The sequence below is a fragment of the Lepisosteus platostomus genome, chromosome 4, assembly GCF_059453375.1.
Source record: "Lepisosteus platostomus isolate fLepPlt1 chromosome 4, fLepPlt1.hap1, whole genome shotgun sequence".
Taxonomy (NCBI): Eukaryota; Metazoa; Chordata; class Actinopteri; order Semionotiformes; family Lepisosteidae; genus Lepisosteus; species Lepisosteus platostomus.
This window is the reverse complement of record NC_142614.1, coordinates 71,705,796-71,722,096: the sequence shown is the minus strand read 5'-3', so window position 1 is coordinate 71,722,096 and position 16,301 is coordinate 71,705,796. Positions and strand designations below refer to the sequence as shown.

The following is a 16,301-nucleotide window of genomic DNA, read 5'->3' as shown; positions in this document are numbered from 1 at the left end:
ATACGTAACTTTGACTAGTTTATATACCGTGAAACATCAAAAACCCCACAAATGCAAATGGTTTCAAAACTAGTTTTTGCAGTTTTAATGCCTCTTGGTGTATGTGCAGTATATACTGTATGTATCTCATACACAGAATGATCTGGGCGGAAAAAAAAACACGAGCTGGAATGTACAATAACCACAGCGTGTCACTTGGAAGATGGTCTTGATTCTGTAGGAATCCAGGTCATTCTTTCTTCTGACTGAGCTGCTCTGTGCAGGAGCAGAAGAGGTGCTCGTGGAGCGCGGTGTGCGAGGAGGTTTTGCTGCACGTGGCCGATGATGTCATCTCGCTCGCACATCTGCCAGCAGCTGCTGGAGCTGAAGCTGCTGTGAGGAACTGGCCTGCAGATGTTGAACAGAGCCCTGCTGGACCCACTGTGCAGCTCAGTGAGCCCTCCTGTCTCGTCCCAGGCCTCATGTGAAGTGTCTCAGGAAGAGCTGCGGAGCTTGTTGTCAGTAAACGGACCAGGAGCAGCCTGCTTCAGACGCTCGGTACTCCTGCAGGGAACACTAAACCCTCCAGTGGGGAGAATATGTTCTTCTAAATAGGAGAAGTTGGGATTCACTGCATGACTGAGGTTATAAGAGAAATGCATACTTCAGCTGTCTAGCAGCTGACTGTAACCTCGTGAAATTTGTGTTCTTACTTTGCACAGTACACATTTCTTGGAGGAAAAAAAAAACGTTGCCACAAAATTAAATAGTTGATCGTTTTGATGTGTTTTTTACAGGTTGTACAATTTTGCCAGTTTGGGCAAATTATTAAACCTTTTTTTGCAGAATATCCCATAGTTCAAGTGTCATATAGTATCATACTTGCACCTACTGTACATTTTAGTATTCAGTTGTAAAAAGCAGCATCGCGAAGATTGTTTTTAGTTTCCTTTCTGTCATTATTCACTGCACTTCGCCTTCCATTTCAAATGAAAGCTCACCTGTCGGTGGGTTGACGAGTGTCTTTTAAAGATGTGCTGAATGAGATTGCATGCAACAGCTCTGAAGGCTCACTCCAGCCTGTGGCTGTGGCTGTGGGAGGCTGCAGTTCAGCTTCAACAGCACTGAGGGGTCCGAGTGCATTGCATTCATCGGCAGGGCTACGGACTCCTCAAACCATGTCATTCCCTTCTGCTTCTTCACTTTTCATGACAGTCTGCCCTGGGTCGTTGGGACTTCTGTTTCCGTTTTCATCTCTTCTGTCTTGTGAATTGCGTTCCCAGCAGGACGCTGTGCCACTCATTCAGTTATTCAGATTAAATGACTGCATTGAGCACGACGGCGGATTTCGTCCGCTTGCCAACTGGAGCGTCGCTGTTCGCGTCCCCCCTGATCCCCCCCGATGATGCGGTTGAGCCTTCAGCGTCAGGCCTTCCCAGGAACAGCGCTTTTCTGTCAGCTCTGTCCCGTGCACGTGCACCAGAGATGTAAAAAAAAACCAGCGTTAAGACACATCTGCCCCTCTTGGTGGGTGGCTTGCTCGCGTTCGCAAAAGGCATTCCAGCGCGGAGCGTGGCTCGGGTACAACAAAGTTCAAACTGGACAGAAGAAAGACTTCAGCGTGACAGACCATCTTGGGCCGTGTAGCCCTGGGAGCTGCGCCTCTCTTCCGTCTTCTGGATGTGCCACCGGCACGGAAGGAGCAAGCCTGAGCCGCTTCCGGGAGCAGGGCAGTGACGCTGGGCTCGCCGGGGGCGTGTTGCCAGTTTTGTTCGCTTGCCCTGCTAGTTTTTATCTTGTTCTGATGGGACAGATAGTAAGGGAGTAAGGAGGCTTAGTGACCTTATCCCTAGTGATGCCCTTTGTCCAGAATGGGCCGACGACACGAAACCTGCTGCCCAAACAGAAGTGGCACCAGTCCATCATCTGATGGTAATAATGGAGATGAAGCAGGTCTCTCATGTGTAGGCACTGTACAGCGAGTCAGCTGGATATAGAGCCTCTGCTTGTTGCCAGGAAGGCACACAAATTTCCATTTACCCCTTTATATGCTTCCCAGCGGGTCAGCCGCAGAGGAGGTGCGCTGTCGGGGTCACTGGTTCGGCTCGTGATTTTCTGGGTGATTGGCTGTTGGATAGGGGCCTTCGGCTGAGAACTGGAGGCTTGACGAGGACCGTCTGAGGCCCGGGAGAAGGGCTCGTTCGGAGGCCCAGCCTGGTTAACGCTAGGGAGACAAGCAGCACGGGAGGGGATTTAATAAACAAATCACTGGAGCAGGGGGGGATCAAAGGTTTTTCTGTGCAGCTGAGAGAGCGATGGAGCTGGAGTGAGAGGCATCTTCACTGCAATAGGTGCCTTAGAGGCTTTAGACTATTAGTAGATTAGTATATTCGTCCAGTGTTTCAAAATATTTAATCATCTCATCACTTCCAGTAAACACCTATCCAATCCAGGGTCTCAGAGGCCCGGGGCCTATCCCAAGGCGCATTGGGTGCAAGGCAGGACACATCCTGGACGGGACGCCAGTCTGTTGCAGGGCCCACACAGACACACACGCACACACTCACGCCAGGGCCAGTTTACAGGAGCCAGTTTGTCCTCCCACAGTCGAAAGACATGCTGGTAGTAACTCAAGCCCCCGGAGGACACCCACATGAACTTGGGGAGAACATACAATCTCCACACAGACAGCACCCCAGGTCTGGAATTGAACCCAGGGCCCGAGCAGTGCAAGGCTGCAGTATTAACCACTGCACCGCCCTGCCGCCCCGTAAGTCATCAGTCGTAGTTAAAATGTGCACCTGTGCAGTGGAATCGAGCTTCTGTCCAGGAGGCCAGAGTGAACAGGCTGCAGGGCCTGGAGCAGCCATGTAGAGCTGAAGAATGTGCAGTGCTTCTGCACAGGAGGAAGTGTGGCAAAATACGGCCCTCTGGTAAGGAGCAGCACAGGTGCTGTTCATAATGATCCTCACGGCTGTGCCTGTGTGAAAGATGATCTTTAGCGAGAAGTTATGCTTTTTGGGTAGAGCGGGCGACAGTTTCTTTGGGTGTATAATTATGTCGGATAAAAATGGTTGTGCTTTCAGTTATACGTCTGTGTTTTTTTAGGTGGCTAACTTGTGTGTTATGTTACTGCTGGGCTAACTTCTGATCCATACCTCTGCACATTCGTCAGGGGGAGTCCAGCAGAGGTAATAAGAACAACATTAACACGGGTCCGAAACATGGTATGTGTACCTGCCTGAAAGCCATGGTTTTAGACAGTCACTCTGAATTGCGTTTTGTGTTATTTTTAACACTTCTTCTGTTTGCTTAGGAATGATGGAAAATCCTGAATCCTGGCACTAAGACAAGTGTTTTGCACTGTGCCCTTCCTTACGCATTTGCTGAAAGTGTGTGCCTAAGCCGTTAGACACTCTTGTTTCTTTTAGGATTATAGCTAGGTATCCTTTTCAGACTGGAACCGTTGCTTCTCTGAAGGAAGGATTTTTACCATTTGAACGCAAGAACCGTACATGAACAAAAAGAAAAAGGATAAGGAACAAGAAACCGAACGGGGGGGTTTTGATAAGGGTATGGGGGTTCGCTGTTCAGTATCAACGAGCGTCTCTGCCGTTGCCAGCACAACCAGTCTTTATCCTCTCGCTGCCAGCTTGTAACGCCCCTCTGTAGATGTTTTTATGAATTCTTGGCCGTGGTGGTTCAGTTCTGGCCTGCTATGTTCTGTGGGGGGGTTGATTGGACAACAAAGGAGAAGGACTGGGCCCGTTGCTGAGGTGTGGCAGGGCCCATGACCGTCCGAGACCTCGCGCTGGAACAGCAGCAGGCAGGCACGTCCCGCAGGCCTGTGGCCTCAGGCGAACCCTGCTGGCACAGCCTGCCCTCTCCCCCTCCCTCCCTCTCTCTCTCTCTCCTACAGTGCCCCGCTGCCGTTTCTCATTGCCGAGAACCACATTCTGTCAGGGCAGCCCTTTCTGAAACCAGTAGTCACACTTCTATTTTTTGATCAGACCTGGATTGTTTGTCCTCTTGTGTGTCGTTGTTCACACATTGTCAGGCAGGCTCTGCTCGGACGAGAGCATTGCAGGTGTGCGGCTTCATGCAGTAAGGAGCAGGTTTTTGTGCTTCTTGTGCTTTCGTTGCCCAGATCACGTTCTAGACTGTTGTTTGTAATGCTGTTGACTTTGAAGGTTTTGTGCTTGGAGATTAGGCTCACCTCTCAGGCTGCTAAAAACATGTTTATTTTGCTTGCAAAGTGTGCTGCACAAATCCAAAGTGAACTTTAGTCTTGATAGTAGAAGTTGGAATTGATATTCCCAGCTTAGAGGGAACAGTGTTGCATGAACACTCTGAAAGCCTGTCTGCAGAGTGTGTGCTAGGTGAAGCAGGCAGGCAGACTGGTGTGTACTGAAGGATTTATGGGTGGTTTTATCAGCGGTGCAGCAGAGGTCAAGTTGGCACAGCTATAGACGTCAAGCAGAAGAAGACTAATGAAAACAAAACATGTGATGTGCATTCCAAGCCCTTTTTCAATTTTTCTCTGTTTAGGTTAGTTTGAATTCTGTTTATACAGGGCCCTCAGAAAGTACTGGGATGGCAAAGCCACAACCATTATTTTTAATTTACAGTCAAGTGATTTGTAATTGTTCTAGTCGGATTAACATGAATAGGTACAGATTTATTTTTAAGTAATTCTTTGCACAGGACACATACAATTCTTTGTATTAGGACACATTGACTTCAAGCAGAAGTCAGTATTGGTGTGATCATTTGTGATACCTTGAAGCAGCCATTCTGTCCATCTCTGGGGTGTTTATTCATAAATTCAGATATGTTTGCATCACATCTGCTTGAATGTTTGTGGTCCAAGTACACATTTTGTGGAACCCTTGCTCAGCTCTTTGTGAGGCACTGTCGTTACGTGCACACGGTACGATTTGTACATAACAAACCACGCTGCCAGTGACCCCAGTCAGATGCCAAATTAAAGGAATGGTTGTCTAAATTCTTCTCAGTCCAAAGTTTTTGGTTTTTCAGTTTGGCTAAATAAGTTGAGTTAGTTGGTGACACTGCACCCATCGTAAAAGCGCTAGTTATTTCTTTATTCTTTATCTTTCCTTGCAGTAAAGTGTTCTGTGTTCACCTGCAGTTCCTTAGAGGACTCCAGTTTCTACCCACCTCCCAGATACCTGCACAGGATAGGTTAGGTTTGTAGGCTCAATCAGGTTTCAGACTTGTAGAATTCCAGTGTATTTGTTTCCAGCACAGCCAGGATTGGCTCTGGAACTACAGAAAAATAGAACCATATATGTCTGAGGACGTTGTATGACCTCTTCTCGTGTGTGGACTTTCTGATGCTTTGATTTAATTAAATTTCCTGGTCCTCAATCTGACTGGAAATTAAAAAAGAGTAGAAATCTACTTCTCCGCTTCTGATGTGTTGTTCACTGCTCTCTCTGCATGTTGAAGGCGTCTTTACTCGTGCTTCTGGACAAAGAACTTCATGACCACTAGTATATAGTGATGGCTATACTGTGCAGACACCAACAGGACACAAGATAGCATTAATATTTCATTCTGAATGCTTGGACCATAGGATCTTTAAACGTACCCTCTCAGAAAATTGTAATTATGAAAATAGAGCATATTGCTGTCCATTAGGATGGAATTTAGGCGGTTAAAAAACCTTTATAAAATCCTGATTCTTATCAGTCCCACTATACAGTAGATTCACTCTGCTGTCACTGGTTTGCATTACTCAGATTATTATGTGGTTATCAGATATTATACAGTACAGTATGTTATACAATGGTAAAGTAAACTGAGTCTGGAATATGTTTCTTGCAAACCAACGATTAATTCCAGGTGATCAGGAAGGGGTTGTTCTGAGTGTGTTTTAAGCACTGATCTCGTACATTTGAAGTCGTGGCTGAGTCCGTGGAGTTCAATAGAGCCAGATTCAGAATTGGGCCGGCACAGTGCTGCAGGTGCTTTATGGTAACTGTCTCTGAAGTCAGTCTACAGAGGGCTGATTGAACCTGACAAGAGGACCCGTGGCAGTCTTCCAGTTTGGTGTCTTCGCCCTTACAGTTTTTGGAGGATTTGACCTTCCTTGGTTGGTCTTATGGACCACCCAGCTTCAGCATCACCCCTTGGGGTCGCATGGTCCTTCGTGACTAATCTCCAGGCTTCTCGTTTTCAGACCGGGCCCTTGCTTGTTTAACACCTCAAGCACCTGTTTCCCCAATCGAACCCGAAAGCCGGAACCATGAGCCTCCCAGGGACTGGGCCTCTGCTGCTGCTCTGTCTGGGACTGGCCCCTGTCCTTCCAGGCGGGATGGCTGTGGATAAGGAGCTCCGGTTATCCAGGCTCTCGACAGCTCGTCCTTCCCACTCTGGGGCAAGGGAAGGGGCAGTGTACTGCAGCGCCAGGCCCCAGCTCCCTCTGGGCTGCTCTGATCAACTGGCGCGGCTGGGGACAGGGGCCTCCTGGCCGCTGGCCTTCCTTCCCCTGGCTGTGCAGTGGGCCGCCGGGCATGTCCGTGAAGCAGAGGGCCTCATCTTTTCCAGAGGTCTATTGCGCTATTGTCGGCGTGCTCGGCTTACTGCTGCATTTTCATGTCGGTCTCGTATTTCCTGGGACGTGATTGGAGAGGTGGGGGGGTGGCGCGGTGGCGCAGTCGTTAGCATTGCTGCCTCCCGGCTCCAGTCATAACCCGGGTTCAATTCTGGACCTGCGTGGAGTTTGTACGTTCTTCCCGTGTGTGTTCGCAATGGGCTTCCTCCATAGTCCCAGAACATACTGGTGTGTGTTGTGATTGGCTTAACATACTGGTGGGACCTGGTGTGAGTGTGCGAGTGTGTGTCTGTGTGCGCCTTGCGATAGGCTGGCAAGGTGCATCCCATCGTGTGCCTGTTTCTTTGGCAGGATAGGCTTCGGTTCTCCAACAACCTGTATAGGATAAAACGGGGATAGGTAGAGGATAAGTGGACGTTTTCGGGGAAGCAGGTTAAAGGCAAGATGTCTGTCCTGGGTTCTTGCTGCAGGGCCATGTCCTCTCTCCACACCAGGACCCTGTACACTGAAAAGGGCTGGAGTCTTACCAGCCCTAGAGGATCAGTCTCTTCCCAGTTGTTAGACATTACAGGGCTCCAATCTGCCCCTTTACTAGTGCAGATGAGCATTAATGCCATTAACACCATTTGTGTTCTCTTTCAGGTTAGCGCTCTACGTGTATGAATACTTACTCCATGTAGGAGCCCAGAAATCTGCCCAGACTTTTCTGTCAGAGGTAAGTCTCATCTGACACTTGTCTTTTGTGGAGCGAACTTACGAAAGTGCAATGTCTGATCTGCATCGTGCTTTTGTCTTACATTTGGTGCTAAATAATTTACGTAAGGTTTTATTACAAGGGTAAACACAGTTTTGTTTAGTGTTGATTTAGGTGGCAGAGAGTGACAATTACAAAACATGCTTTTGGCACAGAAAATAGCTAGTGTGACATTCAAAGAACCTTTTCCCAGTTTTCAGTGCCTCAGTGTCTGCTTTTCTTTTCTTGCTTCTTGCTTTTGGTTGTTGCGGCGTTTTCTTTCCTTTTCCTTTGTTTGTTTCGGTCAGTCAGGTCTGTAGGCGGAAACCCAATGTCTTTAAATGGGAACCGCGTGCAGTTGTGCAGAAGAATGCGCTGGTGAGGATTTGGCCCTCCAGATTCCTCCAGTCTCTCGCTTGTGGCTCCTGCGTGGTATTTCAGGCGTTACAGTGGTCCGGGGAACAAGTGGGGGTTTGTGCTTTCACTTAGCGGAAGATCGGAGAGATGAAAGGGAGATGGCCTCAGTTTGAGTTTAGAGCCCATTAGCCGAAAGCCTCCGCATAAACACTGGTGTGCTTTGGACATAAAACGGCTGTAAATATTTCCATTCCTTCTGAAGGGTGAATACTAAAATTGTTTGAAAAATGATTATCCACTTGAACTCTGTTTATGGTAGAAGCCTGTGCTCCATCCCCAGGCCTGCAGCTAGTGTACAGAGTCTACAGGACCCTCCTGTAAATGCTGAAGGTTGGAAACTGAGTAGAGCAGTAATGGCTTCTTAGTTTGCTGCAGACCGAGTGAGACACAGGCCAGACGATGAGGTATTAGGAGGGCTGAAGCAGTGAGTCCTGATGTTTTGCTCAGGCCGGTCTATGCTTATTGTGTTTCTAATCGTAGGAAATGTTTTTTGGACATGTTACAGAGCCCTATCAGATTAGATACAATGTGTGGAATTTTTACTTAAAATATTTTTTGACCCAGCGGCTCAGCAGTTGGGTAACCCATAGAAATATGAGATGGAAAAAGCAGGAAGATTTTCCCAGTGCAGAGGGCTGTCTGCACGGCCTGGAGGTCACCAGCTCAGGTATAGGCTGAGCCCTGTGCCTACATGTGCTGTGGCTGGGACTCCCCAGTGGTGGCGCTCCAGTGCACTGGATGCTGGTTGCAGCCCATAAGCGGCGCCCGGGTCTTACTGTTGCCCTGCAGGGTTGTGCAGTTTTCGTCTGCCTGTTCTGTGGCAGGTGAGCTTTGTGAGCTGAGCCCAGTGCAGGCCGGGGCTGGGACAGTGACAGTTTTTAAACCATCAGCATACTGCTGTCTCATTGGCACGATTCATTAGTGCATCGCTCTGTTTATAACTCAGAAAATCATGTGGGCACATTCAATTACATTACACCAAAACCTAATTTGAACATGACTAGTATAAAATTGTATTTTATAACACCATTTTTTAAATAAAGTTTATAATTATGCCTTATTAAATATTAAACATAAGCTTTGTCTTCTCATTAGTGCCTTTACACTGGAGTTTGAATTAAAATGAAACAGTGCAATCATTTGGGATCTTACACAATTTATTGTAATAATATCTCATGTAATTACATTAATGATCACATCAGTGAATTCCCTCGCTCTGGCAGTTCCTGGGTCATTTTCTTGGAACAGCAAGCCCTCTCTGTGCTTTCAGTTCTGTCGTATTGGGAAGGATGTTGCCTTGCTGTAATTATGTAAAGTGTTTAAATTTACAGTGTTCCCGTATATATTTGATGGGTTTCCACAGTATCTCGGCAAATTCTCGGAAAAGACGCATTTACCCCTCACGAGCTTGATTCCTGGGTGAGCAATTTGTCAAAAAGCTGATGTCTGATGGCATTTCTTTTATTTTTACGCCGCAGTTCATAAAACACTTAAGAAGGGTCAGTCTCTTTTTGAGTGCTGCTGGTAAACAACAGTCACAGCCAGAAGACGTCCGTCCAGGTGTGAGCTGTGTGTGGGGTGGGGGTGTCTTTTAAGCTTGCCGTATTTCAAGGAAGTGTTGTATTAGCAGCGTAATTCTTTCCCAGAAGAGAGGATTCCCAAAATCTGTCACGATTTAATCCCTCTCGGTTCTTGAAAGTCGATTTTTATGTTTCTGGATGGCTTTTGCCCATTCTTTGGACAGCAAATGTAAAGTCTCATCGGAAGTACAGCACAGTGTCCCCAGTCACCATACCCGGAGCATTAGTTTAGGGAATTCTGGTCCAGAGGGAAGAGTGCCACCTACTGGGCCACCAATCTGTGGCCTTACAGAGCAGCTTCTGAAGTGAGTTGGGATCAGGCTCTGCGGTCCCTACGACTGCTGGTGTTAGATCTCTGTGTGTAGTTCCAGGTGTTTCAACATGGAAGATGGCTTGCAAGCAGTAAACAAAGCCCTCCACAGGAACAGCTACAGTAGTTACAAGAACACAAACTGTAGCGTTCGTCAGCAGATAAGATGAAGGAGGGAGAGGGATTTTTTTTCGGTTGAGGGAGGAGAGAAAGGTATCGTGTGTTTGAATGTTTTGATTCCTGCCATGTTTCAGGGTGCAGTCATTCACACTGGATCCTTTGAAGAAAAAGTCAAAGTGCAGATGAAACTGTTAACTTATTTTATTTTATGTTTTGGTCCTTATTGTTAAATTGCGGATGAATTTATGCTAAACATGGAGCTGGTAATATCAAACTGTGATGTTAATCCATTTTACAAAAGGGATGTGTTATATTTCATTGACACTTAATTTTAATGTAACACACGGGTAGGTGAATGATTTGGCATGAGTTTATATATATACTGTACAAGTTGAAAATAAATCGGTTTTACATTACAAATTTGTATTATTATTATTTTCTCCTTATGGCTAGAGGACCTATTGAAGATATAGAAACAGATTTACAGTACGTTATATGAAACAACATGACTCATTTAAAGTTAGGAACAAGTGACTTGATCATGGGTGAAATTATTTCTACCAAAACGAAAACATTTGTGTCCTTTTTAAAAAGTATTTCCTGTTAAGTCTGCTCAGTCGTTATTGCTCTGCTGTGTATAGAGTGGTATCGATTGTTTATTGTTTGTGGTGTGTGTTGTATGTCTGCCTCATGAGTGTTTTCTTGCTGTACCAAAAGCATAAAGACTAAAGAAAGAAAAGAACGCTGTTCAGTAGGGTCAGCAGTGCTCTGCTCTGAACTCGCTTTTTTCCACTTCTTCAAGATACGATGGGAGAAGAACATCACACTAGGAGAGCCCCCTGGATTTCTTCATTCGTGGTGGTGGTAAGTCCGTGTTGGTCTTCATTTCCTCGCTTCCTCAGTGAAAGAAAGCTCACCTTGATCGCACTTGTGTGTTTGCCTCACTCCTGTCTTTTCCGTAGGGATAGGAATTGCTCCCCAACACAAGGCTTGTGGCGTGAAGTTTCACCCTGAGTATGACTCTCCCTCATGGGAGCTATCCGCTGCAATTCTGCTGATAGTCAGTCGATCGTCATTACTGGATGTGATGCAGACGCAGGGAGAAGTGGCCGAAACTAGCTGGTAGATTTTATTCTGATTTGGAAGGCTAAGAAAATCAGGAAGGGAAATGCAAAGCGTTGCTGTAAAACTTTCCACTCGATGTGAGTTTTGATAGCTGCGGTGCACGAAGGCTGAGATGGCACATCTCTGAGCAGTGGTGTTGTCCACCCACTGTGACTTGGTGTTGGGCTGTGCTGACAGGCTTTCTTGAGCCTCCCTGCAGTGTGGGGCATCAGGAGAGCAATATGAGTGGCAGTTTGAAGCGGTGGGAGTGTTTCCGTCTTTTCCTTGTGATAGCGTTTGTACCGAGTGATTATTTTGTACTTGTGTACCCACACACAAAAAGATTCTTACTGCATGCCATAAAGCTGAATTATTCTTCCTTTTGTGAAGAAAAAAACAGTCTGCTAGAAAGCATCTCAGTTGCGAGTGCATATCTTGCATTTTTCCTTTTAGATCCTTTGGAATGCTAGTAGTTGAAGTTATCATTAGTACATAGTGTGCAGCGAAATGAATTTTAGTTCACTCTGTCTGCAGTGTATTGGTTTATGGATCAGCAAATTGTAGGATGTTCATGAGCAAGATAATACAGTATTTTTATGCTACCTTATAGAATTGTTCAAGTAGAATTGACAGCTGTATTTTTTTAAACACTGCATGATGTCGCTGCATACTGTACGTTTGAACACTTAACTGTGGCAGTGACTGCAGTTATAAGATTACAAATACCATTTAGTGTGTTTTTGCTCTGTTCAAAAGGTTTCTTCGTAATGACATGAAACAAATGTGCAGTTACTCAGCACTGGCAAGCACACGGCTGCTTGTTGTCTTCTTCAGAGTTTTAAACCAGTGTGGAGTGGTAAAAGGATGATTCTCGGGACAACAGGAATGTGGAGCATATTCGGTTTACTGTATGGACTGCAGCTGTTTCAGAGACAGCTCAACTGGCGTGCACCCTCCAGGCTAGAACTGTAGAGATTACTCCCCAGTAGAACTGTCTTCAAACCTAACAATTTGAAAAAGCGCTGCAGTCACCGCAGGAGAGAGCCACAGTATGCACGTTTTCAGCAGCTTATATACAAATAAACTTGCGTTTCTCAGGGCAGATGAGAAGATGAGGCACGGAATCAGTAATTTTCTGAATTCTCTGACCTTGGTTCTCTGACTAATGTTTTTGATACCCAAGATACCCAATACCCAACACCCTTTCCTGTTATCTGGCTTCTTGCAGTTCTCCTACATTGTTTCTCACACAAATCGTTAATTGCACCTCATAGTCCACTTTAACCCTCTGACTGCTCTAGATTCCTGAAGGCCTTCCCAGAGTCCCTGCAGGATGGAAGTTACTAAATGATAGAACTGATGAATAATGTTGCCTTTCAGAACTGGGCAGCAATTTGCATGCCTAGAACCAGACAGCCCATGTATTTAGTTTTCTTTTCACATGCTTTTATTGTTTCTTCTGTAGAGTCTTTGTTTCCTATTGTATTTCATTCTTATTATATAATTGTTTTACCCCAGGATTAAAAATACCTGTAAGATTTTGACTAAAATATACGACAAAAAGCAGAATAAGAAAAGAGTTTCGTTATTTTGTTTGTAGTGGGTATTTTCACCCACTGTCACTTTGCTCTAGCATTTTTTATATCCAACGTATGAAATGAACCAGATTCTTCAACATAATTCACTGCACGCAAAGAAACATTATTTTTGCACCCAGGCTGAAAAAAGTCAATGTAGTTTTAAAATAAGTTTGTTACTCCAGAGAGCAAATCGGAGAGAAAGTTTGTGTCCGCTGACATTCATACAAATTATTTTCCTTATTTTACACCATTGCAAGTACCAAACAGCCTCCCATGTTTCCTGATAAAGAATGATGTGCTGAGAAAAGAGCATATTTAGAACACTGATTTTTAATTTCAATTCCTTACCTAGAAATGCAAACATCACAAAATATGCAGCTATCTCTGCGAGACCTATCCTGTTCAAATAATACAAATACTACTAATAATATAAAAAAACAACTTTTATTTATAAAGCACCTCTCCCAACACAAGGATGCTGTACACATTGATAGAGAAAAAAAAAGTGAAAAACAAGATTAAAAACGTACAGGACTGGAGGAAAAAGGTGTGTTTAGAACTGAGACTTGTTTGTATTGCAGTGTGTTCTGGGATCTGTACTGTGCGGCCCCGGAGAGGAGAGAGACCTGTGAGCACTCCAGCGAAGCAAAGGCCTTTCATGACTATGTGAGTATGTCGGTTGACACTGCAGCTTGTTCGTTTCTTTTCTTGCAAAGACTTTTTTTTAAATTTATTTGAGCATCTCAATTCCAGCCCAATTAGGCTGCTTGACCTTAAAGAAGTTTAAAGGTGTTGCATCTTACCTGCAGGGGAAGGTGTTGCTTGTGCTCTTGGAAGGAAAACTGTCTGAGGTGTTTGCCAGCTTGAAAGTTACCGTGCTCTGTGATTATTTGATGTTTAATTTGCCGCAGTGTTTTTTTCTCCTTGTTAAGGGGAATAAAATGTTCAAAAAATGGTGGCTTGCTATAAAGATATAAGAATTAAGAGTAATTAATGTAAGAGAGGAAGGGTGGAGGTGTGCCAAGTTACTTTGCTTTTTTTGTGCTTGCCTGGATTAAATTTCGTTTGTGCCTTCGGGTTTAATTTATTTGACATTCAGTGTGGTAAGGCCAAGCCTTTTGCTGTGAGAAGCCTATAAAGTGATGTTCGTACGTAGTCTATAGGAAGATATCCTTCGTTCCTTCCACTGCAATGCAAGAAGACAGTGGCGGTCTATACAACGTGCTCCTTCCCACCATCATCCATCTCACGCTCCCAGCGAGCCAGATTGTAAAGACTCTAGGTAGCCTTGGACAGAGAGGTACAGATAGAGGAAGCCAGTCATTTTGTTCTGTAGTGTTTTTAAAGCCCGACAGATTATGTATTGGGTGTGTAGACAACCTTCCCACCAGGGAGTGCCTTAGACGTGCATTGCAGAGTAGTAGTGCCGTAAGTAAAAAAAGAAAGAGAAGCCAGGAAGTTTGAGATTGCAGATCCTAGGATATGTGAAGACCACCTTGAATGTACTGCAGCTGTCTTTATGAGCCCACAGAGAAGAAGAAAAGGGGGCATTGCCTGTAAGGAATTGATTAGATATAAGGGAGTGGTCAACAGTGGACTCAGTTAGGTTGTGCCAAGGATCTTGGTCTGGTTGATTTTAATTTGTGCAGTGTGAACAAAACTGTGATCTTGAGTCCTTTTCCAAATGATCCACACTAGAATGCGAATGCCTGGATGTGGAAAATACGTACAGGGTGGGGGACTGTATACATTGCTCAGAAGCATGCCGCTGCCTCCAGCAAAATAAAACTTTTTGCACAGAATTTCATGATGATTTCATTTCATTTAAATGAAAGCTATCACATATAGTATCCAGCGCAAGGAGGTATGCTCAATAATAGCTCAATTATTATTTACTATGACAACCTGGACAGTACCCATTTGCACCTAGTTCCCAATTGCAGGGCATTTCTCTGGTGTGATCTGAGTGAAGTACCTTCACTGGGGTGGAGCAGCACTATCTCACCTGCAAGTTGAACCCACAACCTTCAAGAAGCTATACAACTCTAAAGGCCTGATGTGTGCTCCACTCTTCTGCTTTACTGTCATATTTGTATTTTTGCATCTATTAAAACTAATCATAAGCTGGAAACATAATGCAGTTAATTCTTACAGGACTGGATAGTGTGCCTGTATATCAGCTTGTCAGCTCTGTTTTTTAGTTGTTAGGTACATTTCCCTGCATTACATTATACTTCATTCAAATAGGGGATTCATAATGAGCAAAGACTTGTTCTTAAGCTCCACAGTCTTTTATTATATTCAGCCTGAATTCATTTTCAAGGCTTGGTGTTCTATAGTAAGCTATCATGTAACAATGGTGTAATTTACTGTCATGTAATTGATAACTTTCATTTAATTATGTCACGCTTTACTATTCAAATAGTTATCATGCAAACGTGCGATAATTATTACATAATTATGTGATAAATGTTTTTTTTTTGTGGATGGCAGCAATGCACTTTCACACCAGCTTGCCATCAAACTTGAAAATGAAAAAAAAATGCTCTTTGGCGATGTCTGATTCATGATTTTCCCTGAAAGCTGCAAAACAAAAACAAAAAAACTTGAAAAAAGAAAAAGCTGGAATAAACAGCATAGATCTTCCCAGCTGCCATCTTCCTCAGTATGCCAAGATGCAGCGTTTGCTCACCTGCGGTGTGCAAGCAGCGTTGCAACAGAGCAGTGTAGAAATAAAAAGAACTCCATCCACAAATCTGAACTGGCAAAAAGAACCCGGTTCTCTTTGAAGTGAACGCCGTCTCTTTCATAGGTAAAAACAAAAGGAACTAAGCTCCTTTTTGTTTTTATTTTGACCCTGGAGTTCGCTCCCAAGCGAGCACTGGCTCACTTAGAAAAAAATGATCTGTGAAAAGGCCTTTAAAGTTTGTCAGAGCTGGGCACCCTGCAGATCCTTCTTGCTGTAGAGGTGAGAATTTAATACTGTTTTGCTTCCCTTTCCTTAAGAATTTGGGAATTCGAGTTTGCGGCTCTCATATCCCGGCTCTCTAAAGGGGGAGAAAGGGGAGTCGTGGATCTGAAACAAACCCACGCGAGGAAGTGCCTCTCGTTTTTTATTACGGAGAATCAAGCTGGGAAGAGAACTGGGAAACCATGTTCTCTTCTTGACAACTGTGTTCCCCATTTCAAAATGTTAATTAAAACTGCAAAGGAACAAGGAATAGGTTTATTCCATGCTGAAAAGAGAAGAAAGAAAACACAAAAACGTTGTGTTTTCTTTCTTCTCTTTTCAGCATGGAATAAACCTTTACTTGTTCCTTTGCAGCCTACACATGCTGACGCAGCTCCCCACCTGAACTACTTAATTAAAACTGTTTGCTGTGATGGCACGTGACATAAAGAGGAATCGATCTCAATACCGGGGTGTTTGAAATGTTTAACCAGCAGCACGACTGAAGTTGAACCGGTTTTCTCCATTAAAGAAAATTAAAGGACGATGAAGCCGACTTTGATCAATCAATTGCATTCCCTGACAGAGGGCCAAGAACCATGAAGAACAGTAAATGAGCTAGGGCTAGCATGACATGGACATGGTCTAGGAAGAACAAGACTGCCAGCGTGGAGTGGTGTGCAGAGCTGGGTGTTGTTGACAGAAGCAGTAGGCAGCTGGAGCTGGTGTTGGCAGAGACAGGGGCCAGAGTGGGCATCCTTGGCGAGGGTCTCTAGAGGCAGCGCACTGGGCTGGTTGGTCTTCTGTCCACACCATTGCTGAGGGCTTGGCATGTCCACTTTTAACCATTTTAACAAAAGCGGATCACAAATTTGCTGTGATGTTAAAACGATAAATTAAATTATTTCCTAACAGCGTGCACGGCTTTCTAAAAAAAATGCCGGCTTGGAT

General features: G+C 44.7%; 1 protein-coding gene across 3 annotated transcripts in view; it reads left to right on the top strand.

The window, feature by feature from the left end:
- Nucleotides 1-16,301, top strand: part of LOC148673787 (single-stranded DNA-binding protein 2) — a 161,059-nt gene that overhangs the window by 33,569 nt on the left and 111,189 nt on the right. For all 3 annotated transcript variants that reach the window (XM_088630626.1, XM_088630623.1, XM_088630625.1), the window contains exons 2-4: nt 7,199-7,271; nt 10,519-10,580; nt 12,982-13,066. In XM_088630626.1, the coding sequence (XP_088486752.1) occupies nt 7,199-7,271; nt 10,519-10,580; nt 12,982-13,066 (220 nt within the window). The remainder of the gene's footprint in view (nt 1-7,198; nt 7,272-10,518; nt 10,581-12,981; nt 13,067-16,301) is intronic.